Below are 26,532 nucleotides of genomic sequence, written 5' to 3'. Positions count from 1 at the left end.
TTCTCAGGGTGGACACGACCTCCTGGTACAGGGTTGCGCAAATCGGGGCAGTCACGCTGACTTGTCCAGGGTCAAGCCCAGGAGCTGCCACTGCGCCACTGTCAGTAGACCAACAACAGCAACTGGAGTGTGGCCAGGTCCAGTTCACCTGCCTGTCACACCCTCATCTGTTTTGTTTCCAGGCTTTCCTGAGGGCTTCATCTATCACATGACATCGCCTGACAAATTCTCTTTCCCCCTCCAGGCAGCTGCCATGCTGATGCAGACCAAGGTGAAGACAGAGCTTGAGATCTGACCCATTGGCTAGATCCACCTTCTGGATACAACTGTGCCCGACCTTCAAAAGACCAGTTGCAGGAGCCCAAATGTGGCGGAACAGCCCAAAGAGCAGGAGCTGAGGCCTGTGGGGTTGAGCCCTACAGAAACCGATCTGCCAAGTGAACCGTTGCTTCTGTGAGGGCACATCTGTGGCCACCAGCAAGTAGCCAAAGTTGGGAATGGCAGGTTCTGTTGCCACCAAAACAGCTTGGAAGCTGCGTGAGTATCGCTTGTGGTGGTTCTCCCCGTCCTTTGTTAGACAGGACACTCAGGTGCCACCAGGTGTTGTCAGCCACACCTCTTAGAAAGAAAATTGAGGCAAAGTATAGGGTATTCCTCTTTCTGTCATCAGAAAATAGTTGTTAAGTTCTGGTTTTTTTAGATTCATTCTCATACTCTTTTTCTCAGGCAAACTATACATTTCCAGATGATACTAATGTTATACAGGAACTGCTGGGCAACAGATTTGAGCCCTTTACAGACACCAACTCTGCCACAGGATGTGATGCATGTCTGGTATCAATTGTCTCTCTTGGTTGTTTTATACTGTTGCCCTCAATGTGACTACAAGTGCAGTAGTTTCTTGAACCAGATTTGGAAGGGCAAGACGATCCTTTAGACCTGTATACCCTCCTCTCTTGGTACTGTCTTTGGTGCCAGCAGAACAGATTTATCAGGTTCTAATTGTTTGCTTTTTTGTGTCTCTGAACACAAGTGATAAAGCGATAGAGTGATAAAGCAGCTGTGAGATGCCCAAGACAGAACAGGAGAATGGATCCTTGTGGCAAATTATATTTAGGGGAGAGGTGCAAAGAATGGGTAGGAGGCATAGGAAGCAGTTGTTTTTTTCTAAATATGTGTTCTGTGGTAACTGTTGGAGATCCAGAAATGGATTAGTAGGAATATAGTCATTGTATATTGCTAGCTAATGTGCATTAACAGAGCCTGTATAGTGCCTATCCTTGCTGTATACCCATTATTGGTAAAGACTTCTGTTCATACTTTCCAGGCAAAAAAAGACTGTCCTCACTTCCTCTCCTCAAATTCTGGGAGTCATAAGTTATTGGAAAAACAAGTGCATGGTCAGTTTCAGATCTGCAGTCCATTTCACTTGAGAAGAGAATCTAAATTCTTCGTCTTTAATATGACTATACCTTACCCTGTTTTAGCATCCTCTTCATCATAAGAATTCTGAGTGATAGAAAAAGATTTCATCATGATAATTATGAGTTTAAGGTTGCTGAGCCAGTATGTAATAGCACTTTATGAAAAAGTGTGGAGGTTTAAGAAAGTCAGCACTTTAGAGAGACAGGGTGCCACTAGTAAAAAGTTATAATGTGATATTTATAATCAAAGGGATGAAGGCTTCAAAGACTCCTGAAAATTATAGCAAATTGTTATGCTATCGAAGAGGAGCTGCTGACACCTCACAATAATAGACTTCAGCACGTGCTCCATTGAGTCTTTAAGAGTCAGTGAGTCCTCTAACACCAAAGGAAAATTTATTGAGCTAGTATTGTTTATGACTTTTCATTCTTTGCGTACAAATATACTGAGGTTTCGTATTGTCACATAGGTCTTTCACTATAGTGTAAGTACATCTTAAGCAAGTGTCCCTTCTTCCTCATTTAATTAATGACCTAATTATAGTTGTAACATGAAAGATGTTTCTCTAGCTAATGTGAAACTTGCATAGTTTCATTTTCAGGAGGGTGCTTTGAGATCTCAGATCAAAGTGCATATAATTATTTTATTATTCCTGCTCTCTACTGTACCTTTGGATTAGTGACACTTGTTATTGAGTGAGCTGCTTCTCACACCCTGTTATCAAAATGAAGGCTGGATTAGCTACTACCTAATATTTCTATAAACACATTTCATAACCAATTTTATACAAATGTAATGTTCTTTTTGAAAAAAAAGAACTTTGAGGGTTTAACATAGAAAATTGATAAATATACCTGCCAGCACTTTGGGTGGGTTAAAATGTCCTTTGATGTAAAAATAGATCTGTCTATGCAAACATAGTTTGATTTCATTTCCTCTTCTCCTTCATTGTGGACTTGTCTCTTTCAGGAGTGCTTGGGAAATTCCTGCACTATTTTCTTTCACACAGTTTTCATAAAAGAAACTTTCCTTTTTTTCATAAGCAGTCTTTCTTTTTAGTCTCCATTTTCATATTCATCCCCATAAAACATATAATCCTCTTCAGCTTTTCAATAAGGAAATCCTTTTTCACTGCCACAGGCTTGCTGTATTGTTCTGTTTCACCTGTGTTGCATAGTGAGAACACAGACAAAACCTCTGCCAAAGCCTTGGTAGACAGGAACTCCACCTATAACAGGTGCTGAGTCTATTTTTTCTCTGTAAGATAGCATGCAGCACTACTACTAATCTGCCAGTTTGGCTGAGGCAGGGTAGTCTTCACTTCTATTCTCCAAGACAGCATTAGGGAGTCTTCCTTTAAATGGCTGGTAGGTGCTTCATACAATGTCAGCTTCTGTGACAATTTATCTTGTCCAGAGAGTGGATCCAGATATAACAGGTAAAGTAGCTTTGGTAAGCATTATGCTGGAGCCCAGCAAATTCTCTTTCTAAAATCTCTTGAACTGCTATTAGTGAGAGAAGTCAGTCATTGGTAACCACAATGACTAAAATAGGATCATAAAGGGTGATCAGCAGACACTGCAAAGAAAATAGAGCTTACAGAGCCAAGAGCAGCTGTTGTAGGAAAGATATGTAGCATGGTTTCTTATCTAAACACTAGGTTGCTGCAGCTTGTCTAGTGGAAGCTGGGAAGTCATTGTGAAGAACAAGGGTTCTTAGCTTCTTATAGGGGAGCTGTACAAGAAGAATTGTTGTAGTGATTATTTGTTCACTTTGTTTTATACAGAAGAGATCATAGCTCACAGCAGCAATGTGTCTTCACTGGTTCTGGGCAAAAGTTCAGGTCGACTGCTGGCAACTGGAGGAGATGACTGTCGAGTCAATATCTGGTCAGTTAACAAGCCCAACTGCATCATGGTAAGAGCTGGGTGGTTTTCAGCTTGCTTGGGGGTACAGGCACAAGCTGCAAGGTTGGAGTGATGGGGTTCATCCCTGATCCATAGCATATCAGTGCAGCTGAATGCGTGATACTAGCATGAGTTAGACTGACCTGAATCTGACTTGAAAAAAGAACAGTAATTTGTTTTGTAGTTTTTCCTCAAACAATCCAGGATGTCTGACCACTTCAATTTCATATGGGCCTTATATTTACCCATATATTTACCCAGGTAATAAATCTTGGTTCTGTTGTTACTGGATGACAAATAATTAAATGCTTAATTTTAGGGCAGGTTTTATAGCTCAACATTTATGATGGTCATCTGCCTCATATTCACTATATGCATCTACACATTCATTACTGCACCGTAATTATGGTGCATTAAGTTTAGTACCTATAATGACAGGTATTAAATGTACCGTAATCGGCACTACTCTAAATTAGTGGAGATGAATTTTTGTTAGTGACATTAATGTGCATTAGACTAAATCTACAGAACACTAGCAGATTAGCACGGGTTTTGCCTGCTACAGTAATGCACAATCGAATTAGTCTTCTGTGCATTAAGCATCTTGTGTAGATGCGCCCACTGTCTATCAGTGTGCTGAAATGGCATATGGAGTTGATCCTTCATAGGGAGGGAGCATCTGTGCACAATATACTAGACATCACTGCAATTAGAGTAAAATTTCCAGAGTAATACAGGGTGACTTGAGCACATACTAATCATAAAGGCATCTTTTATTCATTTATGCTGCCTCCTCTTTATTTGATTTGGTGGTGTGGAAGCTAAGCTAGACAGAGAGAGTTGCTGCAGGGAAAGGAGACTGTTTCTCCTTTTTCTTTCATAGTATCATAGTGCTTAGGGTCAGAAGGGACCTAAACAGATGATCAGGTCCAACCCCCTACCCCAGACAGGAATGAGTGCTGGGGTCATAATACCCCAGCCAAATATCTATCCAGCCTCCTCTTGAAGACCCCCAAGGTAGGAGAGAGCACCACCTCCCTTGGGAGTCCATTCCAGATCCTGGCACCCCTAACCATGAAGTAATGCCTCCTGATGTCCAGCCTGACCCTTCTTTCTAACAATTTGTGGCCATTATTCCTAGTAACCCCCGGTGGTGCCCGGGGGAACAGAGTCTCACCCGGTTTTCGCTCACCCCCCCCAGGGAGTTTGTAAATGGCCACCAAATCCCTTCTCAGCCTTCTCTTGTGGAGGCTGAATTCAGATTCAGGCCCTTTAGTCTATCTTCATAGGGCCTCGTCTGCCCTGACCAGGCGAGTGGCCCTCCTCTGAACCCTCTCAATGCTAGCCACATCTCTCTTGAAGTGCAGCACCCAGAACTGGACACGGTACTCCAAGTGTGGCCTGACCAATGCTGCATAGAGGGGAGGGATCACTTCCCTGGACCTGCTTGTGATGAATCTGTAGATGCACAACAAGATGCAGTTAGCCTTACTGACTGCTTCCTTGCATTGGCGTCTCATGTTCATTTTGGAGTCAACAATGACTCCAAGATCCCTTTTTGCCACTGTGCTGACAAGAAGGGTGTACCCCAGCCTATAGGTGTGTTGCTGGTTCCTTCTCCCTAGATGCAGTGTCCGGTACTCGTCTGTACTGAATTCCATCATATTCTCACCCGCCCACCTTTGTAACCTGTTTAGATCTAGCTGGATTCTCTCTCCCCTCCAGCATGCCCACCTCACCCCACATCTTGGTGTTGTCAGTGAATTTGGACAGCATGCTTTCCACACCCACATCGCTGATAAAGATGTTGAACAGTACAGGCCCCAGGACCGAGCCCTGTGGGACTCCACTGCCCACATCCCTCCAGGTCGAAAATGATCCGTCCACCACCACTCTCTGGGTGTGACCATCTAGCCAATTTGCCACCCATCTGACTGTGTAGGCATTGATGCCATAATCACCTAGTTTTTTTGAGAGAATGCGGTGAGAAACAGTGTCAAAGACTTTCTTAAAGTCCAGGAAGACGACATCCACCTTGACACCCTCATCCAGGAATTTTGTGACCTGACCATACAAGGAAGCCAGTTTAGTCGGGCAGGATCTGCTCTCAGTGAACCCGTGTTGGTTGCCCCTGAACATTACCACCTCCCCTGCTGGGCCCTTGCAGGTGTGTTCCTTGTTAATTTTCTCAAAGGTCTTCCCAAGGACCGAGGTGAGGCAGACTGGCCTATAATTGCCAGGGTCCTCCTTCCTCCCTTTCTTGTAAATGGGGACCACATTGGCCCTCTTCCAATCATATTGTACTTGGCCAGAGCCCCACGAGCGTTCATACAGCCATGCCAGGGGCCCCGCTATGACCCCCGCCGGCTGAAGAGCATCTGGACCTGCTGATTTAAATACATCCAGCCCCTCCAAAAGTTCCCTAACTAGGTCATCCCTGACCCTAGGCATGGCGGTGCCTCCCCTGGGTCCATCCGTAATCCTAGTGGGGGAGATGTCCCAGTCCCTGTTCAGAAATATGGAGGCAAAGAATTCGTTAAAGAGGTCAGCTTTTTCATTTGCTGCAATCACCGGATTGCCAAGGCTGTCCTATAGGGGCCCTATGTTACCCAGTGCCTTCTTACTCCCTATGTATTTGAAAAAGAACTTTTTATTATCCCCAATTCCGGTCGCTAGCCCTAGCTCCATCTCTGCCTTGGCCTTCCTAACAGCCTCCCTGCAGTCGCAAGCAACGGAGATGTAATCCTCCTTGGTGATAGTCCCTTGCTTCCATTGTTTGTACGCCTCCTTTTTTGCCCTCAGACATTCCTGGATGCCTTTACCGAGCCATGGGGGCTTTTTAGCACTCCTGCCCCCCTTGGGACTGACTCCCTTTGAGCCCAGACGATTGTCTCCTTGAGGAACAACCACCCATCTTGGACTCCCATCTCATTGAAGCTCCGAGACCCGAATGCCTCTCCTTCCAGTTTTCTTAGTTCATTCATGTCAGCCCTCCTGAAGTCAAGGACTTTTGCCTTACTGCTTGCTTTCATAGCCCTACGCTGGATAGTAAATTCCAGCAGGCGATGATCACTGTCACCCAGGTGGTCATATGCATGTTTCATGAAACAGTCTTTCTTTTTTTGAATATTCTTCCTTTATCATGTATACAAGAAGTCTTTTGTCCTTATTAACTGCACTGGACCTGTTTCTTAGAAGACTTAAGCAAAGTTTTTACAGAATTTTTTTGATGTCACAGCAATATGAATCTAGACAAGCACTGTTGTCCAATGGTGGAGCCATAAGATTGAGCATTTCTCTACCCTTCTGATGTGAGCAGAGAGAACCAGAGCCCCAGTCCTGGACCTCCGAACAGGCTGCATTTTCCAGGAAAGAGAAGAGGCAGAACCTATTCTAGTGTTGTTTTGTTCAATAAAACACATTTTTGCAGAAGGTAGAGAGGGGTGGGCGGTTGTAATCACCAAGATTTTCTGCTCTGTAATTTGGAAACATTTTGTTTGCATCTTTGATTTTTGTTTAGTAACTTAAATTGCCACAACTCCTGTTTGTTAGAGGGAGACAAATGATATTTTTTTCCAAGAAGCTTTGTAACCCTTAATCTGAGTTTGAGCTTTCTGATCCTTGTAATAGCTGCAATCTTACAGAAGTGCAGTCCCAAACTGATTTAACTTCCCCCCTGATCTTCACCCCTAACCAAATTACATTTGGACAGTTGGGTTTTAACTTATAAAGGAAATGTCAGGGAATGGCATGTGGCTTAAATAGAATAGGCTTGAATTATTCAAGGGACTTGTGCTAGGGACAGCTAACACCTATATTAGAGCGTGGAATAGCAGTATTGATGTAGTAATTCCAAATACCTAATAATAATCTTATGTAGGGGTGCGCTGATAGAGATTTTTTTGGGCTGATATCAATGGCTGATTTTTAAAGAGCCATATCAGCCGATACCAATCCAATTCCAATATGCAGCCGGGCAACTTGGAGACCAGTGTTGGGCTGGTAAGTCTGTTTTGGGGGAAGAAGTGGTGTGGAGGGAAGGGGTGTGGAGTGAGGGCAGATTGAGGCCCCCACAGTGAGGGAGGGAGTGGGGCTGGGGCAGGCATTACTCAGCCACCGCGGAACAACTGCAAGTGGCTCATCGGGGTTGGGGGAGGATGGCTCCCGCTGCTGCCCCCCAGATCTATGCGTGGAGCAAGGACGGGCTGCAGCTGGGGGCTGCGGAGGGGTTCTGGGCTGGGCTGGGCTGTGCTCAGGGCGGGGGCAGCGCTGGAAGGAGGGTTATGGGGGGGAGGGGGCCTGCAGCCACCTCAGCATTTGCTGTAGTCCCACTCCCAGTGCTGCCGCTGCCTGTCCCAAGTGCAGCCCCAGCCCAACTGCTTGCCAGGAAGAGCTCAGCGCCACCCTGGCCCCAGCCCACAATGGGAACCTCCCTGTCCCACGCGCATATCAGCAGGCACAGGCCCCACATGCCCTCCAGAGGTGCATGCAGCAGTGGGAGCTGCCCCCCCAGCATGCTCATGGCTCCGCCCTGTGCCCTGCCCCAGCTGGGCAGCGGCTGCCCCAGCCTCACTCCCTCCCTCACTGCAGGGGCCTTGATCTGCCCCTTCCCTTCCCCCACGACAGACTTAACAGCCAATGCTTCCATCCAAGCCGCCAGGCTGTGCTCCTGACCATGTGCATAGAATCATAGAAGTAGGGTCGGAAGGGACCTTGTAGATCTTCAAGTCCGACCCTCTGCCTGGGCAGGAGAAAAACGGCTCAAATGACTCCAGCCAGGTAGTCATCAAGCCTCTTCTTAAAGACCCCCAGGGTAGGAGCCAGCACCACTTCCCTTGGAAGTTGGATCCAGATCCTAGCCGCTCTAAATGTGAAGCTGAGCACATGCACAGGGCATTTATTGGCCACATCAGGCAAAGAAAACCAATTGGTGATGCTGTCTATTTTCCCTATATTGATGCCGATCTGATACGGGACCAGTGTATTAGTGCACCTCTAATCTTATGCACAATAACTAGATTACTAGAATGATTTTCAATATTTTTGTGATGTGTTTTGTTTTAATTGAAATGCTTTTCTGTAGCCACAGTATTTAAATAATTTGTAAATAAGTAAAAATGTTCAGGTCTTTGAGGATGAAAACTACTGTTTACTCAGGAATCACTGCATGTTGCATCATGCAAATACTCCACTGTTACACCACTCTTGGTTAGCAGCATGTGCCTCATTGCTTGCAAGAAGTCTTTTAAGTAGTCACGCTAAGTACAGGTGTGGTTTTGCCACCAGGTCGTGACACTTGTAAACCATTTAGAATAAACATAGTGTAGTTGCATCTATACAGCAGATTTTTTTACGGTGTCAGCAAGACCTGACTTAAGTATCCACACCTTCCCTGTAACTACCCAGGTTTATATCCATGTATTCTGGAAGAATTTGGGAGATTGTCTAAGAGTATCTCAGCAAGACAGAGCATGGAAGATATTTACCTAACCTGTTCTGTAGTTCTTGGTGCAGTACCCTTCAAGTAATACACCATTCTGGGGACTAATAGAAGAAGGGCAAGCCAAGTTGCCCACATACTTAGGAAGTCTTGTCTGTGTTATTGAAAACCAAATGCTAGTTACCACAGGGATATTAAATTCATCCATCCCCACAAGCCAGATATGGGTCATGGGGCTGGTCCGTGGGCCAGATAGGGCCCACAGACCAGTGTTGCTTGCTGAATCCAACATGCAGGGCTGGTCTGATGCAGGTGCATCATATGGTGCATGCCCTAGACTGGTCCTGTGCACCATGTGCAGTGTGCACCATGTGCAGTGTGCACACTGGCTCCAACCCCAGGTATAGCACACACCAAACCAGGTCCATGTGACGCATGAAAAACCCAAAGCTGGTCCAAGACCCATAAGCAGTACTGTGGACTGGATCATGGGGTTCTGCAGCTGCATATTTGACACTTGTGGGTTACAGCATAGACCTCTGGCATGAGCAGCACATGTTAAATCCCATAATTACTAGCTAAGTATTACAGTTGTGTAGAGCTGTTCATGTTGCTAATTAACTGCAGAGTAGGTACAACCTTAATATTCCATCCAGGTATCTTTGTGGCAGATGTTCCATCTTTCATAGATTTCGTAAACATTAGGGCCTGGAAGGGACCTCATGAGATTGAGTCCAGCCCCCCTCCCCACCCCCCGCCATATGCAAGCAGTCAGCTGGGATCAAGTGATCCGAGCAAGAAAAATATCAAGAATGTTTTTTGAAAGAGTCCAGAGTAGGTGCTTGCACCCTCTGGGGGAAGTCTGTTCTAAACCCTGGACATTCGCACCATAAAGAACTTTTTTTTCTTATGTCTAGTCTAAATCAGCCTTCCTGGAGTTTATGGCCATTAGACCTTGTTATCCTTTGGGGAGCTCTGGTGAACAGCTGTTCTCCCAGGTCCTGATGTACCCCTCTTATGTAATTGTAGGCTGCTACCAAGTCCCCCCCTCAGCCTTCTCTTTTCCAGACAAGACTCCCAAGTCCCTCAGCCTCTCTTTGTATGGCAGGCTTTCCAGACCTTGGATCATACAAGTGGCTCTCCTCTGGACTCTCACAAGCTTCTCCACATTCCTCCTGAAATGGGGGGCCCAAAACTAGACACAGTACTCCAGCTGTGGCCACACCAAAGTTGAGTAAATCAGAAGGATGATGTCGCTGGTTTTGTTTGAGATGCATCGGTAGATGCATGCTGGAGTTTGGTTTGCTTTGCCAGCCACAGCATCACATTGGTGACTCATATTCCTCTTGTGGTCAGTCAGGACCCCCAAGTCTCTTTTGGTCATGGTGCTAGCGAGCATAGCATTGCTGAGCTTGTAAGTATGTTGAGGGTTCTTCCTACCAAGGTACAGCATCTTACATTTTCTCAGCATTGAAGTCCAGCCCACCTTGAGTTTTGGTCAACCCACCTTGAGAGCCAGTCCAAGTCAGCCTGTATCCTGTTGGATCAGGGTCTTCTAGAAGTTGGGTCTCAAGTCCATTGAATGCGGCTGTTAATTTTCTTTGCAGAGCTTGACAGGCCATACAACGCCAGTGGAGAGCCTGAGGATCAGTGCAAATGAAGAGCTCATTCTAGCTGGGTCTCAGTCGGGATCCATTCGAATTTGGGACTTGGAAGCTGCTAAAAGTAGGTTTTGTTTTTCCTTTGCTGCCTCTTGTGTGTACACAGGAGGACAGTGTAGTCTGGGGAAACGCTGCAATGTATCGCTGCTGATCCTTTATTAAGAAGGGTCAGAAGCTGGAATGGCTCTTTTCAACAAGTGTACGTTTCCTTCAGTTCAAAGGTGCTAGTGGTGATAGTGCATTAAGCAGTTTCTAACTGAGGCCATTTGCCTGCACACTAGAAGAGATGTGCTCACACCTGGTGTTATCTTTGGATGTACATAGGCTTATATGGAACCTGATGTCTGGGAGTTTGGCCTGTGCATGTGCAAGTCAGTGTTCCCAATCAGTTTCCGTATGTATGTGGGTTAAGTTAACACATAGAAAATGCACTTGGACTGCCAGCTTTTTGTCTGGTTTTTTAAGTGTGCATTAAATACCTGACCTTGTTATTGTTAAATTTAGTCAATTTAAAAAATGAAAGAGTGAATTTAGGTCCTACACTTGTCTCTGTGTTGCCTTCTTCAATTGCATGTTTTGTTTTGTAAACTTATTTTCCTTCCTGTTGCATGACCACACAAGCAGAAGTGGCCGACTCAGTGATGGACCTGAAAATATAGAAATGCACAAAGTAGATAAACACTTAATCTTCTGTTTACAGTGACATTAGGTGATGCTTTTTTTTCAGGAAGGAGTGTTGTTTTGTTTGTTGTTTTCTAGCTTTATAATAAATTGCCTCTTTAAGGTATAGACTTGTATAACTGCCTGATCTTTTAAATTGATAGTGTTAAATTTATTACACTATAAAAGCAAGGTTTTCACAAAACCCAAACTTACATTTTAAAAAGAGAATTTTGATGTTCTAGTAGAAATGCTTAAAAACAAATCAGCGTTCCCTTGTAATATGTTAGTTGAGCATTGGCATGATAAGGACCTGCCAGGGAAACTTACTTTCATTTTCTTAGCTGAAAAATATAGAACATGAATATAGAATAATGACAAATGCTTTTTAAAAATATATATATTACAATGTAAATAAACAGATGCTACTTAAAATACCTTGGTTAGTAATGCTGGGTAGCTTTTTGGCTTCACTGACAGAAATTGTGTCTGATCTTGCATTAAGCTTGGCCATGATAGTAAGTGGTGGCTCTGTAGTTTCTGGGTAAATAGCCTCTCTTGGTCTGCCTCCATATCTAATCGGTCACAAGAATCACAGGTCTGTCCCAGATGACTGATTACCCAGTGCCTTAGTCATGGTCAGAGCGTTTCCTTCTAGAAATTGGATTCAGTATACATGCCTACTCAGAGTCATGTGAAACCTGAGAATTCCTGCTGAATTGTAGTTACAAGGTGACAGCCTGACTCCTAAGCATCCTTCTCTCTATACATTATCTTCATACAACACCAACCATTAAATATCACTAGAGGAAGCTAGTATTAGAGCATTGATAGTGGAAGTTGTGATTTGTGTATCAACTGACTAGACACAAAGTCATGTGGAAGGGCATGCCCTAGAAAACAATATAATGGCCAGTGAAATGTCCCTTTATCTTCTCATAAACAGATGAATGTTGGCTAGTAGGCCTGTGCGAAGCGGCTAGTATTTGCTTCAGATTCAGATTTGGCCAATTCAGGGGCAGTGATTTGATTCAGTGAATCAAGCAATGTCCTGAATCGATTCAGCCAAATCTGATTTGGAGATTCAAACAGGCCCCATCCCCTGCTGGCTCTCCCAGCCTTGTCAATGGCTGCCCGGTCCAGCCCCAGTCTCCCAGCTCTTTTAAAAAAAAAAAAAAAAAGCCCTGCACTTACCAGCTGCTGCTAAGTCGGGGGGTGATCCCTACTGCCCCCAACTACCCCGCACTGCATGGAGGACTCTGCCACGAGCCCCCCGGAAGCCCCAAAGGCTGCTGCTGAGTGCGGAGCTTTTTTTTAAAGAATCGGGAGCTGGGTCTGGGCAGGGCAGCCATGGGGAGGGGCTGGGAAAGTGGGCAGGGTTGTGGGGGGGCGCTTAGGGGGGCTGGGAAAGCAGACAGGGGATGGGGCCTGGTGGTGTACAGCACGGCCAACATATAATATTTGTGTGTGCCTAATGTTGAAGTTCTGAATGGCTGAATTTCTGCGCTTTCTCTGGGGGGAAAACGAGCTCTAATTGTTTGTTCTCTTTCTCTGCCACTTACCTCTTTGCAGTTCTTCGTACACTAGTGGGGCACAAAGCAAATATCTGTAGCCTTGATTTCCATCCATTTGGAAAGTTCGTAGCTTCAGGGTCTCTGGACACTAACATTAAGGTAAAGCTGATTTTCTCTGGAAATACTCTCTCTTCTCTGTGCCTTTATATTAGGTGGGTATAGATGGTTTGGTTTGGTTTTTGTCATTAGTGGAGGCTCATAAGTCATCCTTTGCATCTGTGTGGACTTGTGCTTGTATTTTTATAATTGCAATGTATCCTGATGAGGGTTTGATTAATCTATTATGGAATGTGGCTAACTTTTCAAGTCCCAGTATTAGAGGCCAAAACACACCTGGTATGAGTAGGTGCGATTGCATTAAAATAAATGGAGCAACGACAACTCAGCTAAGTCTGCATGCGTCACTAGGAATTTACCTTTCATAACATGATATGTTTTGTCAATGTTTGCTTTCCCTAGACAGCTGAAGGCTACAGAAGGATCCAGTGCTATTTCCACTTGTGTGGATGCCAGGAAATATCTTGTGTGGAATTTGTAATAGCTCATTCATCTGCTGCATGCCTCTCCCATAGCCCTTCTACAGTGTTTATAGATGCTGTAATATGGAGAGTTGTAGCTCTGCTATGATGTTTCAGTGTCTTTCACAGCTGTAGTCCTAAGGCTATATTTTTTTTGCTTCTCTTCTCTTTCCTCCAGCTCTGGGATATTAGAAGGAAAGGCTGTGTCTTCAGGTACAAGGTAGGGTGCTTCACTGTTCTTTGAAGAAGAGGGAAAGTATCATCTCCAGTTAACTTGTAGGAAATTCCATGACTTGTGCACTCCATGTCTTGACCATAAATGGCTTGACCTCCTGTAGAGATCCTTAGTGAACAGAAAGGCAACATCAAGAGCGGGCAATTATTTTGAGCGGAGGGCCGCTTACCCAGTTTTGGCAGGCTGTCGAGGGCCACATGGGTAGCCCCACCCCTTGACAGGTGCCTGGCCCCTGGTCACCATCTAGGGACCAATGTCCCAGGGCCAGCACCGGTGGGGCCCAAAGCAGGGTGCAGGCTGGCAGGGGTGTGTGGAGCCAGCCTAGGCAGCATCAGCAGGGACGGGGGAGCTGGCCCAATTCCATAGGACCCCTGCCAGCTGGGACCCTGCACTCCTGCCACCCTGCTCTGGGCCCCATTGACACTGGCCCCGCGAAACCGGTGCAGGCCCTGAGCTCCCACTGGCTCCCCGCCCGCTCATACCCAGTGCCCCCCAGCCCCATGGTACAGGTGTAGGGCAGTGCACAGCCCCAATCCCCTGCTCACCAGCAGGGAAGAAGCTGGTGCTGAGCATGGGGAAAAGTGGCCCCTCACCTGCCCCATGGCCGGTGCCCCACGCTGCAGGTGCTCACAACCTGCGCGGGGCTGTCTGGAGAAGGCACAGACAGCCTCAGGCGTTGGCCATGGGGCAGGTGAGAGGCCACTTTTCCCCATGCTCAGCACCAGCTTGTAACACGGTAACAAGGTGGTGCTGAGTGTGCTGGGGGGGGAGGCAAGCAACCCCTCCCCACCCTATGCCTGACACCCCACGGCCAGTGCCCCATGCTACAGGTGCTTGCAGCCCACGTGGGGCTGTCCAGAGTGGGCACAGGCAACCCCATGCGGGCTGCAAGCAGCTGCAGTGCAGGGCACCCGGCATGGGTGAGGAGGAGCCACTCCTTCCTTGCCTGGGGTCCCCCTGCCCCCAGTTACCTGAACTTCCTGCACCAGGGCAGCCACCTCCCAGCCCAGAAACCCAAGCTGGGGCTTCCAGCTGGGGGGGTGGGGCCAGGCGCCCGGCTGTTGTTGGAGCCCACTGGACTTCCCTTGGGTCCTACTGCCCTTCCTTCATGTTATTTTTGACAGGAACCAAGGGCAGAGGAATATTAATTTTCCAAATCTTTTAAGGGGCCCTGCAGGCCGGATGGAATGGCTCACGAGTTGGATCCAGCCCGTGGGCCGTATTTTGCCCACCCCTGGGATGCGTGGACTGTAGGCTGGCTGACACATGGACCCTTTTTTTTCTCTATATACCAAATTGATGGATTGCCTTTTTAAAGTCTCTGAATTGTTAGGCCTTGGTCTATTGAAAAATTGCTCCGGTTTAACTACATCGGTGTTAATTGATACCATCTACTTTTAAATTGAGTTTTCATCCAGGGTTCTGCACCAAATAGTTTTTTTTTTAATCTTATGCAGACTTGAGTTCAGGCAGGGTTTTATTGTTTTGCAGGCTGGAGTCTATAATACTATAATCAGCATTGCTGATTTTAATATATTAGAGAGAGACAATATAAAATGGAGAGAGAAAAACGGAATTTTCTACCAAGACTCCAAAAAAGGTATATGTTGTATGTGTTTTGTCTTTGTAGGGTCACACACAAGCTGTTAAGTGTCTCCGATTTAGTCCTGATGGCAAGTGGTTAGCATCTGCTGCAGATGATCACACTGTAAAGGTACAGCATTTGGTATCTAAGACTATGATAACACCTTATGCCCTCTCAAGGTATGCAGAAATTCAGCGACTTTTTTTTTTTTTTTACTGGGCATTGCCAGTCTTCTTCCCCAGTACTGTGTTTACTGTGCAATGTGAACCCCTTTCCCTCATAGGATTGATCTATAAACAAGGGCCTGTGTGATTGTCTGGCAGCCCCAAACATTCCAAAATGAGCTGTGGCTAAGTGAAGTGTACTTACTATCTGAGGGACAAGTTAGTGCCCTGCACCTGAAGGTTCACGGTATATTGACTGGCAGAAGAGTCAAACCAAATACAAAATTAATAGTAGCTTCCTGCCTTAGTTTTTTTGTAAATATTACTAGTTGACTTGCCCCTGGCCTGTGATTTTTCCTTTGATTTTGCACAGGAAAGGAAAGCTTCATGCATTGTAACCTATCTTCTCTTTCCAAAGTGCTGTCAGGGGCATAGCAACTGAACACAGCCAGAAAAAGAAGTCAGAAAAGAATTGGTTCAGATTTCTTCTGATGTGGTATAGAAGGCCCTAGACAAAAGTCTGGTTTTACTTTCCAGCTGTATTCAGATGAACTGGCCAGTTATTGCATGTAGGAATTAAAAATGAATAGGAGATAAAGTGAAAAATAGACCCCTGAGCAGGAGTGTAACATGCAACAATCAGAACATTAAAAAGTACATTTAATCTATTGGAGAACCCACTGATAATATATATTTTCCTGCTGTTCCCTAAATGAGAGAGAGAGAGATTCTTCTTGGGCATGTCAACAAATAAAAGTGAAATTGGAGAAAAATACTTAATATTATTGAGACTGCTTTACAGCCATGATTGGGGTGGGTTTTTTTGTTAGAAGTGGGGGGTGGATGTATGTAGGTGGGACTAGCAGATTTCTGGCAGAGGTGAATCCAGAGTGTACTAGAAGATCCAACTGTGGATTGTTTCTAGAACAGAACTATTCTATTCTTCCTCTAGCTTTGGGATCTAGTGGCTGGGAAGCTGATGTTCGAGTTTACAGGACACACGGGCGCAGTAAATGTTGTTGAATTTCATCCCAATGAATACCTCTTGGCTTCAGGCAGCTCTGACAGGTATGCACATGGAAACAAAAAGCAAGAAGCTTATGCATCAGCTCCCATACCTTGTGTCCATCTTCCTAAGAATACTGCTGCATTTGGGTTGTGTGATATACCTGTCATTGAAGGAGCTGGTCAGATCACAACTGCAGTGTTCAGTGCATGCAGATTCTACCATATACATTCAAAATTAGTGTAGCAGAAAGTGCTAACTCAGTATTGGCAAACTAGACTTGGGCTGATTTGTAAATGCAGCCTGTTTTTAGGTTGAATGACAGGCAGTTCTTCTTTACTTTACAAGTCATCCATCGCTCTGGGTCATCTCTGGATACCTGGAGAGCCAATAAGCATGGCCCAGAGCCACCTCCTCTAGGTTTCAGTATTAACACATAGCAGTTAGCTTTCTTGTAGTAATTACTATAATGTTTAATATTAAACATCACGCAAGATGATGCCTGGCTGTGCCTGGCTAGAATGCAGTAGGCATTAAATGAATTGTACAATTATTCTTTCATTGCACTGTGTGTACAGGACAGTCAGATTCTGGGACTTGGAGAAGTTTCAAGTGGTGAGCTGCATTGAAGAGGAAGCCACTCCTGTCAGGTATGCCACAGTGGATAAGTTAGTGACCTAACATGGTGTGTGGCCTTGTTTTTTCTCATTAATGGGATGCCTTGTTGTGCATGTGCTCTTGAATATGTAACTTGTCCACAGTGTTCAAGTTTATGCTCTGGTCAAAAGATCCAGTGAAGTTGGCTGTTCAGCCCTGGTGTCCAGGAGGGAGGCAGAGACGGAGTGAAGGTTTAGCTAAATGTTGTTGTCTCTTCCTTTCCCAGGTGCGTTCTTTTCAATCCAGATGGCTGTTGTTTGTACAGTGGCTTCCAGGATTCACTGCGTGTGTATGGCTGGGAGCCTGAGCGCTGCTTTGATGTGCTGTTGGTGAACTGGGGGAAAGTGGCTGATCTGTCTATGTGCAACAACCAATTGGTGAGTGATCCTGCTTAAGATGGAGATAAGAGTATGTGCAGTAACTAGTTAGTCCCCTGGCTCTGAGTTTTCAACAGTAGCAGTATTCACAGTCCTTGTGGTGTGCAGCTTGGTCATATTCATGGCCTTAATATTTGTATGGTGAGTTCAAAGTGACACAAATGTGAGAGCAATGATCTCTTCTTGGGTTGCTGCATGTATGGTTTTGTACTTAAACCCCACTTCAGGACTCTGCATTTCTGAGGAAGGAGTGAGTTGTAGTTGGGATTATAATCACTTGTTTTTTTTTATCTTTGTGCTCAGATATTTCACCTCACATGTGCATGAAAGCTATGAGCTCAAGTGCCAAAAGTGTGATTCTACAAAGGAAACGCTAAGTTGCCTTGCTATTCCACTGTTATGAATGGAGTGGAAATAAAATGTACCTTACATCACTTAAGGCCCTGACAGCTGTGAAGAAAGCCCACGTTTCCTGATTTCACTCCCATTCACCAGCCTTGCCCATGCTGCTTCAGTTCTTCAGTAGTGTGGCCGTTCACAGTTACATAGTACACTTCTTGTCTGCACTTAAATGGAACCTTATCTTCTCCTAAATGATGCCCTGTGAGATGGTTTTGGTTACTTTCCCAGTAGATTGTTCTTCATTTTGTTGGCACTCCAAAATGTTAAAGTACCTTCCAGTGACTGTTTTGGCATTACTTGTTTTGAGTAGTTTCTTCATACTATTATATGATTTCTTTTTTAAACCGAAGAAACTCTTGGGACTAGATCTGAGTGGGAAACTGAGACCTCAAACACTTTTTCTTCTAGCTCTTGGGACGAAGACCAGGGAAGGCCACCAGAGTCCTGTGATTGGGACACTCGCTTTGCATGTAGGACTTGAACTGTGGTTTCTCATATCCTAAGCGAATGCCCTAACCACTTGGTTACTAGCTCTTTCAGAGTGGAGTGGGGAGGGATGTCTCTGATTTTGATGAACTGCTGTTTTCCAGTGAATAGATAGTTCACTGAAAATTTTCCAATTGGCACTATTTGGGATTAATCCATGATACCTCATTTTAGAGCAACTGTTATCCTGGTCTCTGAAAAAGTTACTGTTTTGTTCACAGATAGGAGTGTCCTATGCAGAGTGTACAGTCTCTTCATTTGTTGTGGACCTCAGCAAAGTCAAAAAGTCTGGCTCCATTCTTCATGGGCTAATTAGGGATGACAAGCCTCTTATTCAGCCCATACCCACAGGGTCCTCCCTTAGACGCATCTATGACAGGCCATCAACTACCTGTAGCAAGCCACAAAGGTAAGGATGAATTTTGTGTGTGCATCTCCCCACAGTCCCAAATTGTAATGCACAGAGAGCACTTTTTCACACATGCTTCAGGGATGGCGGGGTGGTGATACACAAGATACCGTAGTGTATCAGCATCCCCATGCTTCAAAATGGCTGGGCGGGGGTGGGGGCACTTAAACTAAAGCGCATTTGACCATGTTCCAGGAGACTCAATTAATCGAGTCTGCTTCAACACACTGTAATTACAGTGTGGCGGAGCAGCCTCCATGCTCGTGTACAGGCACCCAGAGGGATTGGTGCTCTCTCATCAGTATACCCTGCATCACCTCTCATGATTGGATTTCTTATCATCATAGGGTAAAACACAACTCGGAGAGTGAGAGACGCAGTCCCAGCAGTGAAGATGACCGAGATGAGAGAGAATCAACTGCTGAGATCCAGAACCCAGAGGATTATAAAGAAATCTTCCAGCCCAAGAACTCCATCTGTTAGTAACAGATTCTATCCTGTACCTAAGTTAAAGTTCAGGGGCTTCAGAATAAAACCAACTCTAGGGATGAACTTTGACAGACGTCCCAGTGACACAGTCTGTACCTGTTGGAATTCAGAAAACCATTACTTAGAATTTTGTGTTTAATTCCAGGGATGCTGACTCAAGGGTGACACGGACAAATTGTTGGAAGTTTGCATCTATTTAGCATACAGTGAAGCAGATTTTAGACCCTCATTTAAATAAAGGCATAGCCCAGAGAGTACAGAATCTGACAAGTCATCTTGAACTGAATGCCTTTTTGTTAAGATCAAGAAAGACTACTGCTTTATTGGACCTTTATTCAACTAGAATTCTGGCAATAGGCACCATACAGTATATTTCCAATTGCTTTGATTAAAAATGGCAAGGTTATAAATGTCTACTTCAAAACCGACCTACAGCCATTTAGGCCAGTAATAAATTAAAAATAATATTAGCTACTTAATACGTTATTAATAGGAAGTATTTAACTTAGCTGCCTCTGTTGTTGATGTCTTAGATGTTTACACATATTTCAATTTTAGTAATGTAATTGCACTTCCCCCTGACTAATGAAATACATTGATTTGTTTGGCTCCTTGTAGCTGCAGTGGCTACAAACCTTCAGCTAAAGCGAAACAATAATAAAGGCAATCTCTGGAGAAGATACAGCAAACTGGGTTATCAGTGGTTGTGCTAAATTGACTTGGTTGTTATAAGTCATACAGATCCAAGGCTGACCTAATATATGACCCTACTTTTAACTTTTTATAGCTCGAACTCCTCCACGAAAGACTGAGCCCTTTCCAGCTCCTCCTGAGGATGGTGAGTTAGCACTGTCCATCTGATACCAAGGAAGGATGAGGGGTATGAGGTCCTTCTATAGGAATTTACTTATCTATTAAACATCTACAGTTTCCTGCTTTATAGTCAAACAGTCAAATTATGTAGAATCTTTGCTAAAAGGTTGTAAAAGAAATATAGTGCAACTCTTTCTGTTTTTTACCCCTCACCTCAGAACCTCTTACAGTAAAGGAAGCAACAAAGCCCAGCCAAACTGTGGATATTCAGACCCCATTGCCAAAGCAAGAAAATGTACGTATCCTGTGTCCTGTTAATCTTTCAGCATCCTGTCTTCAGAGTAATTTAAGCACGAGTATTACTGTTACTTTGCTAATCATGCCAGTTCCTCCATGACCTTGTGCAAGGTCAGATCTTTAGCAAGAGAGATGGGGATGTAGGCCAGGCCTTCAGCTTGGATTCATTCCCCAGCAGGTTTTGACTCTGCCTCTTTCAATTATTTTTCCACATTTATAGCCCTGTTTCTCCTCACCCCTCAAAAGCCAGTGTACTCTGAAGACAAATAGCTGCCAAATTTAAATAGTCTAAAATTCTTACTACTTTAGATCTTCTCCATCCACACTGAAGCTTGTGGCCATCCATCACCTCGTTTTGGATGCTTTTAACAGTGAAACTTAGGACTTTGCACTTTCCTTGTTCCTTTCTCCAAGACATCTCCAGAAACTCCACAGGCATTAATTAAGCCCTCCATGGTTCTGGGGAAATATTTGATTTCATTCAGTCATGCCAGTAAATTGGAGATGGGCCTTGCTCCAAAAAGGATAGGTGGGTTAGGATAGAGGATGTGAGGTCTTGGGCAGAGTACTGTTGCTGATGCTCTTACTCACTTAATTCTCCTGCAGCCTGACCCAGTTCAGATGCCACCAATTGCCTCCTCAACCCCTGTGTCCAGGGCAGAGCCATCAGTGATTCCTGCAACCAGGGATCAGCCCATCGGGTTGAAGGCCTCTGACTTTCTGCCAGTAAGTAACTAGCTTTTTACAAAGGAGGAGCGATAGGTGGTTTGGAGAAAAAAAGGAAGGAATTGTGCTTGGCCTGGATGTGCTGTGCTCCTGCGTACAGGTGCTGCCATTTATGACCCAGTACAAGTATTGCTGAAATGAAGTTGGTCTTTGTAAGTTAAAAGAAATAGATGGTGCATTATCCTGGCAACAGTTAAACCATTAGGGCATCCATACGCAAGTACAGAGGCTGGTCCAATGCGCTGGAATTCCAGTACATCAGAGCAGACTTGATTAATGGAGTCTGCTGGAGTGGTAATTCCTGTGCTCCAGCAGCCTCCTGTGTTTCGTGTATCAGCATCCTCACATTTAAAAATGGCCGCCATTTTTAAGTTCAGGGACACTTGATACACAAGACACAGTGGCACTATTAATTAGAGCGGCTCTCAGAGCCACTCTAATTAAAATGCTGCCCCCTCCTATCGCTGGACTACATGTAAAAGTGCTCTTAGATGCCGTATGGGTGAGAGAGATAGAAGCAAGAACTAGGCAGAAGCCTGCTCTCTCACTCCTTAGTATTGTCCTTTCCAAAGTATTTGCTCATGTTCAGCTTTGATTCAGAACAAGCAGAGGGAGCAAACCTATAAGATGAGCTTAGGGGCAAAGTAAGCAACAGGGCTCTTTAAACCATAATCTGTTAGGTAAAAATTGCCCCATGATGTTCCTAAAGCTGCATTTCAGGTCATTGAATGAGATGGCTGAGGGAGAGCGCAGTCCCATTTTCCCTCAGAATGCCTCTGAGCAGAAAGACACTCCCCTGTCCCGTTGTTGCTGTGTTGTGTATTATTTGTATTACAGTGGAGCAGAATCCCATTGCTCCAGGTGTTGTGCACATTGCAAATATGCAATGAAAAGATGATACCTGCCCCTGAAGAACTTAAGTCTATTTTCAGCAGGAGGGTGTTGACAGGCAGAGACACAGGGAGAGCACATACTGTTCCATGTAATCAGCACTAGTCCAGCGTACCAGCTGCAATGCCATTCCTCTGTGTTTGTACACATAACTGCCAGGGTCAGTTTTTCTCAAAATTATTTCATTTGCATCTTACTGCAGACTTGGAAAAAAGAAGCTTCCAGAATCTCCCTGGGTGGGGGGGAGTTTTTTTCCCTACCTAAATTTGAACAAGGTGCACTCCTGATCTCAACCATAACTATGACCAGATGAAGAGGTTCAGTCTAACTAGCAAATGTATGAGTTTCCAGCAGTATGAGCTGGGAGATTTATGCTTTTTTATGAGGAAATATGTGACCAACTCTGTTAAAAATTTCTAATTAGAAAGGATTTGTTTAACAAGAATTTTTGCAATTTTTTATATATGTTAATTTTTTTTACAAATTTGTCCTTTAAAAATATTATGAGATTCCCCTAATTTTAGCACTCATTTTTAATTGTCAGCAGAAGGAAAACAATTGAGGGGAAGGGGATGATGAGAGGAGCTCCATCTATACCTCAGAATTAAAACAACTTTAAAAAAAGTTGAGATATTTGGAATTGAAGCCAAATAGAAATTTCCTTTCCAAATGTCTCAAAATAAAAACTGCTCTTCTGGAAACTTACCATGAAAAATCAATACTTTTGAAAAGAAATATTTTAATAGGATGTTTTTGGTTGTGTGGAGTTTTTTTGTTTTAAGAAAAAAAACTCCACAGGAAATAATTTATTTTTCTTCTAGCTCTAACTTTTATAAACTGGAATCAGTTTGTTCTTAAAGGTCACTTTGAGCAAAAATTCAGGCTTGCAGAATAATACTACTTTATCCATTTCCTTACTCTACCAGAAGAGTCAGACTTTTGTGCATGGATATGAATTCTCATATAGCCCATAGTTCTACCCTAGGGGAAAGGGATGGCTGTCAAAATAAGCCCCCTTTAAATGTCTCTGTCCAGGGCATCTTGTTCTGCCATGAGTGATCTGTTAGAGATTTTCCTGTCTCTCACTCTACAGGCTGTGAAGAACCAAAGCCAGACAGAGATAGTGGATGAAGAGGCCATGTCCCAGATAAGGAAGGGCCACGAGACCATGTGTGTTGTGCTCACAAGCCGCCACAAGAACCTGGACACCGTGCGGGCAGTGTGGAGCACTGGTGACATCAAGGCAAGGAAATGGGGATTATTTAGGGTCAGAGACAAATCAAACTTCTTGGGGTATAAAACTAAGGCAGTTTGAGCAGCATTTGCAGTTGGTCTGGAGCTGCCTCTGACCCTCAGACTACTGGAGGATGCAATACTGTAGCATCCATTCCTAGCTTTGCACCTCAGATTGATAATACCTGATTCAAAAAAAAGTGCAGGAAGGAGCATTGCTTGTCTGAGAGCAGAATGGGAGTAACTTTGAGCTTATACAAGGCTTCCTGTGCAGGAAATGGAGGAGTGGATGAGTATGTTGCTGAACAGTAAGATGGCTGCTGGCAACAATCTACCATATCTGCCTCCCAATGTCCCTCTCCTTGTTTTTAGAAAGTGATGCTTAGGATAATCTCAGGGGTCTGTCAGTGTGAGCCTTGCACTAACTTTCCTGCTTCCTCTTCCTTCAGACATCTGTGGACTCTGCTGTGGCTATCAATGATCTCTCTGTTGTAGTGGACCTCCTGAACATTGTCAATCAGAAGGCGTAAGTATTAATGGCTATTACACCTGTGTAAGGATGTCTCTCATGATTGCCTTCTGGGGCTGCCCAATCTGAAATTCGTTAGGTGTGTCTGCCTCACATACAGTGAAGTGTGGAGTTTTTTGGTAGCTGTGTAGCTGGGAGAGGGACACAGGGAGCTGTGTAGTCAGAAGAAATACTAGACAAGCTTTTGCCATTTCTTACTTTGTCCTGATGCACAGCATGTATGTACCACACCATAGTGAAATGTTTTTACCCTTGGTCAAATCTTTGAGCCTGTAGTATTCTAGCACTAGTTGTTGCAGTGCCTTTGTCTTTAGCAGTTAGTATTACTGAAGAAAACCAAGTCTTTTGGGAAAAAAACTTCATGAAATAATTCTCCCAGAAAGCAGATTGACAAAAGCTGCTGTTATGCCTCTTTCCATCACAAGGTGGAGAGAGGGAGCTCAGGCTCTGAGCTGAATTACCAGGGTATTTGTGCCTGAATGTATTGCATGTGTTAAATCAGCCCTTGAGGCTTCAGTCTCCAGCTTTTAAAGGGTTTTTTTTCTCTTCCAGATCTCTCTGGAAACTGGATCTGTGTACTATAATCCTGCCTCAGATAGAGAAGCTCCTTCAAAGTAAATATGAAAGGTGAGGTCACCAAGATTCATTTGTTCTGAGTGCAAATGATAGGCTAGGAGCATTTGTAGAATAATTTTACTGAGCAATGCATAGTGGATCAGTAAAGCAAAATCAGGCGGGGGCACAGTATTGCAGTTACAGCAACTGGAAGAGATGCAGTTGGCGAGAGCTAGAGGGTGAGCAGGAGACTTGGGGATGGGGATTGGATCTTTTTTGTACCAGAGCTGAATTTCCCATTAAGAGTGAGATCTTGAGATTAGGAGAATGGTTATGAAGGCTCTGACTTGAAGGTAGGAGTACCAGAATTGGGGGCAAAGAGGTTGAAGCCTCGTTAGTCTGCCTCAAACAGTTAACGAAATGAACAGACATTTGGTTTCATAGTTTCATAGTTGGTAGGGTCGAAGGGACCTGAGCAGATCATCAAGTCCAACCCCGTGCCAGGGGCAGGAAAGAATGTTGGGGTCAAACGACCCCGGCCAGGTGATTTATCTAGCCTCCTTTCAAAGACCCCTGGGGTAAGGGCAAGCACCACTTCCCTTGGAAGTTGGTTCCAGTTCCTAATAGTCCTGACAGTGAAGTAGCGCCTCCTGATACCTAGCCTGAATCTACTCTCTGTCAACTTATGGCCATTATTCCTTGTTACTCCTGGTAGCACTCGGGGGAACAGGGTCTCTCCTGTCCCCCATTAATCCCCCTTGGCCAGTTTATAGATGGCCACCAGATCCCCTCTCAGCCTTCTCTTGTGAAGAGATTCAGCAGAAAGCTGGTCTTTAAGGAAGCTTCTATGTTTCTTCACTGTACATTGAGGAGCCACAAAGAAATCATCCAAATAACCATGAAGCTGCCCCTTGACTTCAATTCCCTGGTCCAGGTCAGTGGACTTGTTTAAGTACCTGGCTTCTGTTCATGCTCCTACGTATCCAAGTGCTCTTGTTCAGTATCCTTCACATTGAAATTTATAGCTAGGGTTGGCGAAACAGGTAAGGAAAGGAAAGGGCTGGAACTGAGGAAGTAGGACCCCAGGAGATGCCTGGCTGCAGGGAAAGATTCATGGCCAGGCACTGAACAAGAGCACTTGGATAGGTAGGAGCATGAACAGAAGCCAGGTACTTAAGAGTCCATTGACCTGGACCAGGGAATTGAAGTCAGGGGGCAGCTTCATGGTTATTTGGATGATTTCTTTGTGGCTTCTCAATGTACAGTGAGGAAACATAGAAGCTAGAGCACAGCTACTACCTCTCTAGGTTTGAGTGAAAAGTCTTACTTAGCAGGCAGCTTCTCTAGGACAGAGTAGCAATTGGGACAATTGGTCTAAACATGTAAAGGCCTGGAGATGGTATATCATCATTGGATAATGGGGTGTAACTGGGCAGTTTTGAGCTGGGGGCAACAGTAGCAGCACATGGGGCAGCAACAGCTGGGCTGACAGCTGCAGCAGCTGCTGTTTTTGCACGCTTCCCCCCCCAGGACTGGTGCCCTGCTTGTGCCCCCCCAACTCCTCCCCCTGCTTAGTTATGCAACTAATAAATTATCCTGGGAGATGGAGCAGACAAGTGACAATCTGGGAGTGGCTTCTCCCAGTAAGCACCTCACCACTAGGTGACAGGAGAGCAGGTAGTAATAGCCTGTCTGTCTTGAGTAAACAGCTACCTCTGGATTGCTACAGATGCATGATGCTTACAACTTGCACTGGTGTAGTTTCACACCTGATTTTTTTTCCTCCTGAATACTTCTGTGCCGTATTCAAGTAAGTTATGTTTGTAATAGTAGGGAGAAGTGGGCACGCTAGAAGGGAGGGACAGGCTGCAATTAGATCTGGACAGGTTATAGTGGTGGGCGGATCAGAATAAGATGGTATTCAATACTGACAAGTGCAGGGTACTGCACCTAGGGAGAAAGAACCAGCAGCATACCTGGTCATATATCTTGACTTCAAAAAAGCCTTTGATCTGGTATCCCATGATCACCTCTTGGCAAAACTGGCCAATTGTGGCCTGGAAAATTGGCTCTGTGGTCAGACCCAGAAGGTGGTAGTTGATGGAAGTCAATTGTCATGGTGCCCCATGACCAGTGGGGTCCCCCAAGGCTCTGTCCTTGGACCCATATTGTTCAAAATCTTCATTAATGATGTGGACATTGGAGTCAGGAGTGGACTGGCCAAGTTTGCTGATGACACCAAACTCTGGGGCAAAGCATCCACACCAGAAGACAGGAGAGCGATCCAGGCTGCCCTGGACAGGCTCAGCAAATGGGCAGATGAGAACCTGATGGTGTTTGATGTTGAAAAATGCAAGGTTCTCCACCTTGGGAAGAAAAACCTGCAGCATCCTTAGAGGCTCGGCAGTGCTACATTGGATAGCACTACAGAAGAAAGAGACTTGGGGGTCATCATTGACCACAAGATGAACATGAGCCTGCAATGCGATGCTG

General features: G+C 44.8%; 1 protein-coding gene across 3 annotated transcripts in view; it reads left to right on the top strand.

The window, feature by feature from the left end:
- KATNB1 (katanin regulatory subunit B1) overlaps window positions 1-26,532 on the top strand; it is a 29,548-nt gene that overhangs the window by 400 nt on the left and 2,616 nt on the right. For all 3 annotated transcript variants that reach the window (XM_019535498.1, XM_019535496.1, XM_019535497.1), the window contains exons 2-18: window positions 245-537; window positions 3,212-3,342; window positions 10,380-10,497; window positions 12,666-12,766; window positions 13,364-13,405; window positions 15,051-15,134; window positions 16,122-16,237; window positions 16,754-16,825; window positions 17,059-17,209; window positions 18,319-18,506; window positions 18,854-18,984; window positions 19,783-19,833; window positions 20,027-20,103; window positions 20,712-20,831; window positions 22,816-22,965; window positions 23,405-23,481; window positions 24,037-24,111. In XM_019535498.1, coding sequence (XP_019391043.1) covers window positions 498-537; window positions 3,212-3,342; window positions 10,380-10,497; window positions 12,666-12,766; window positions 13,364-13,405; window positions 15,051-15,134; window positions 16,122-16,237; window positions 16,754-16,825; window positions 17,059-17,209; window positions 18,319-18,506; window positions 18,854-18,984; window positions 19,783-19,833; window positions 20,027-20,103; window positions 20,712-20,831; window positions 22,816-22,965; window positions 23,405-23,481; window positions 24,037-24,111 — 1,724 coding nt within the window. In that variant the 5' untranslated portion in view covers window positions 245-497. The remainder of the gene's footprint in view (window positions 1-244; window positions 538-3,211; window positions 3,343-10,379; window positions 10,498-12,665; window positions 12,767-13,363; window positions 13,406-15,050; window positions 15,135-16,121; window positions 16,238-16,753; window positions 16,826-17,058; window positions 17,210-18,318; window positions 18,507-18,853; window positions 18,985-19,782; window positions 19,834-20,026; window positions 20,104-20,711; window positions 20,832-22,815; window positions 22,966-23,404; window positions 23,482-24,036; window positions 24,112-26,532) is intronic.

This window comes from Crocodylus porosus, unplaced genomic scaffold (assembly GCF_001723895.1).
Source record: "Crocodylus porosus isolate Cpor-Errol unplaced genomic scaffold, CroPor_comp1, whole genome shotgun sequence".
In the NCBI taxonomy this organism is placed as follows: Eukaryota; Metazoa; Chordata; order Crocodylia; family Crocodylidae; genus Crocodylus; species Crocodylus porosus.
Note: the sequence above shows the minus strand (reverse complement) of the source record. Positions and strands in the feature narration are given on the sequence as shown.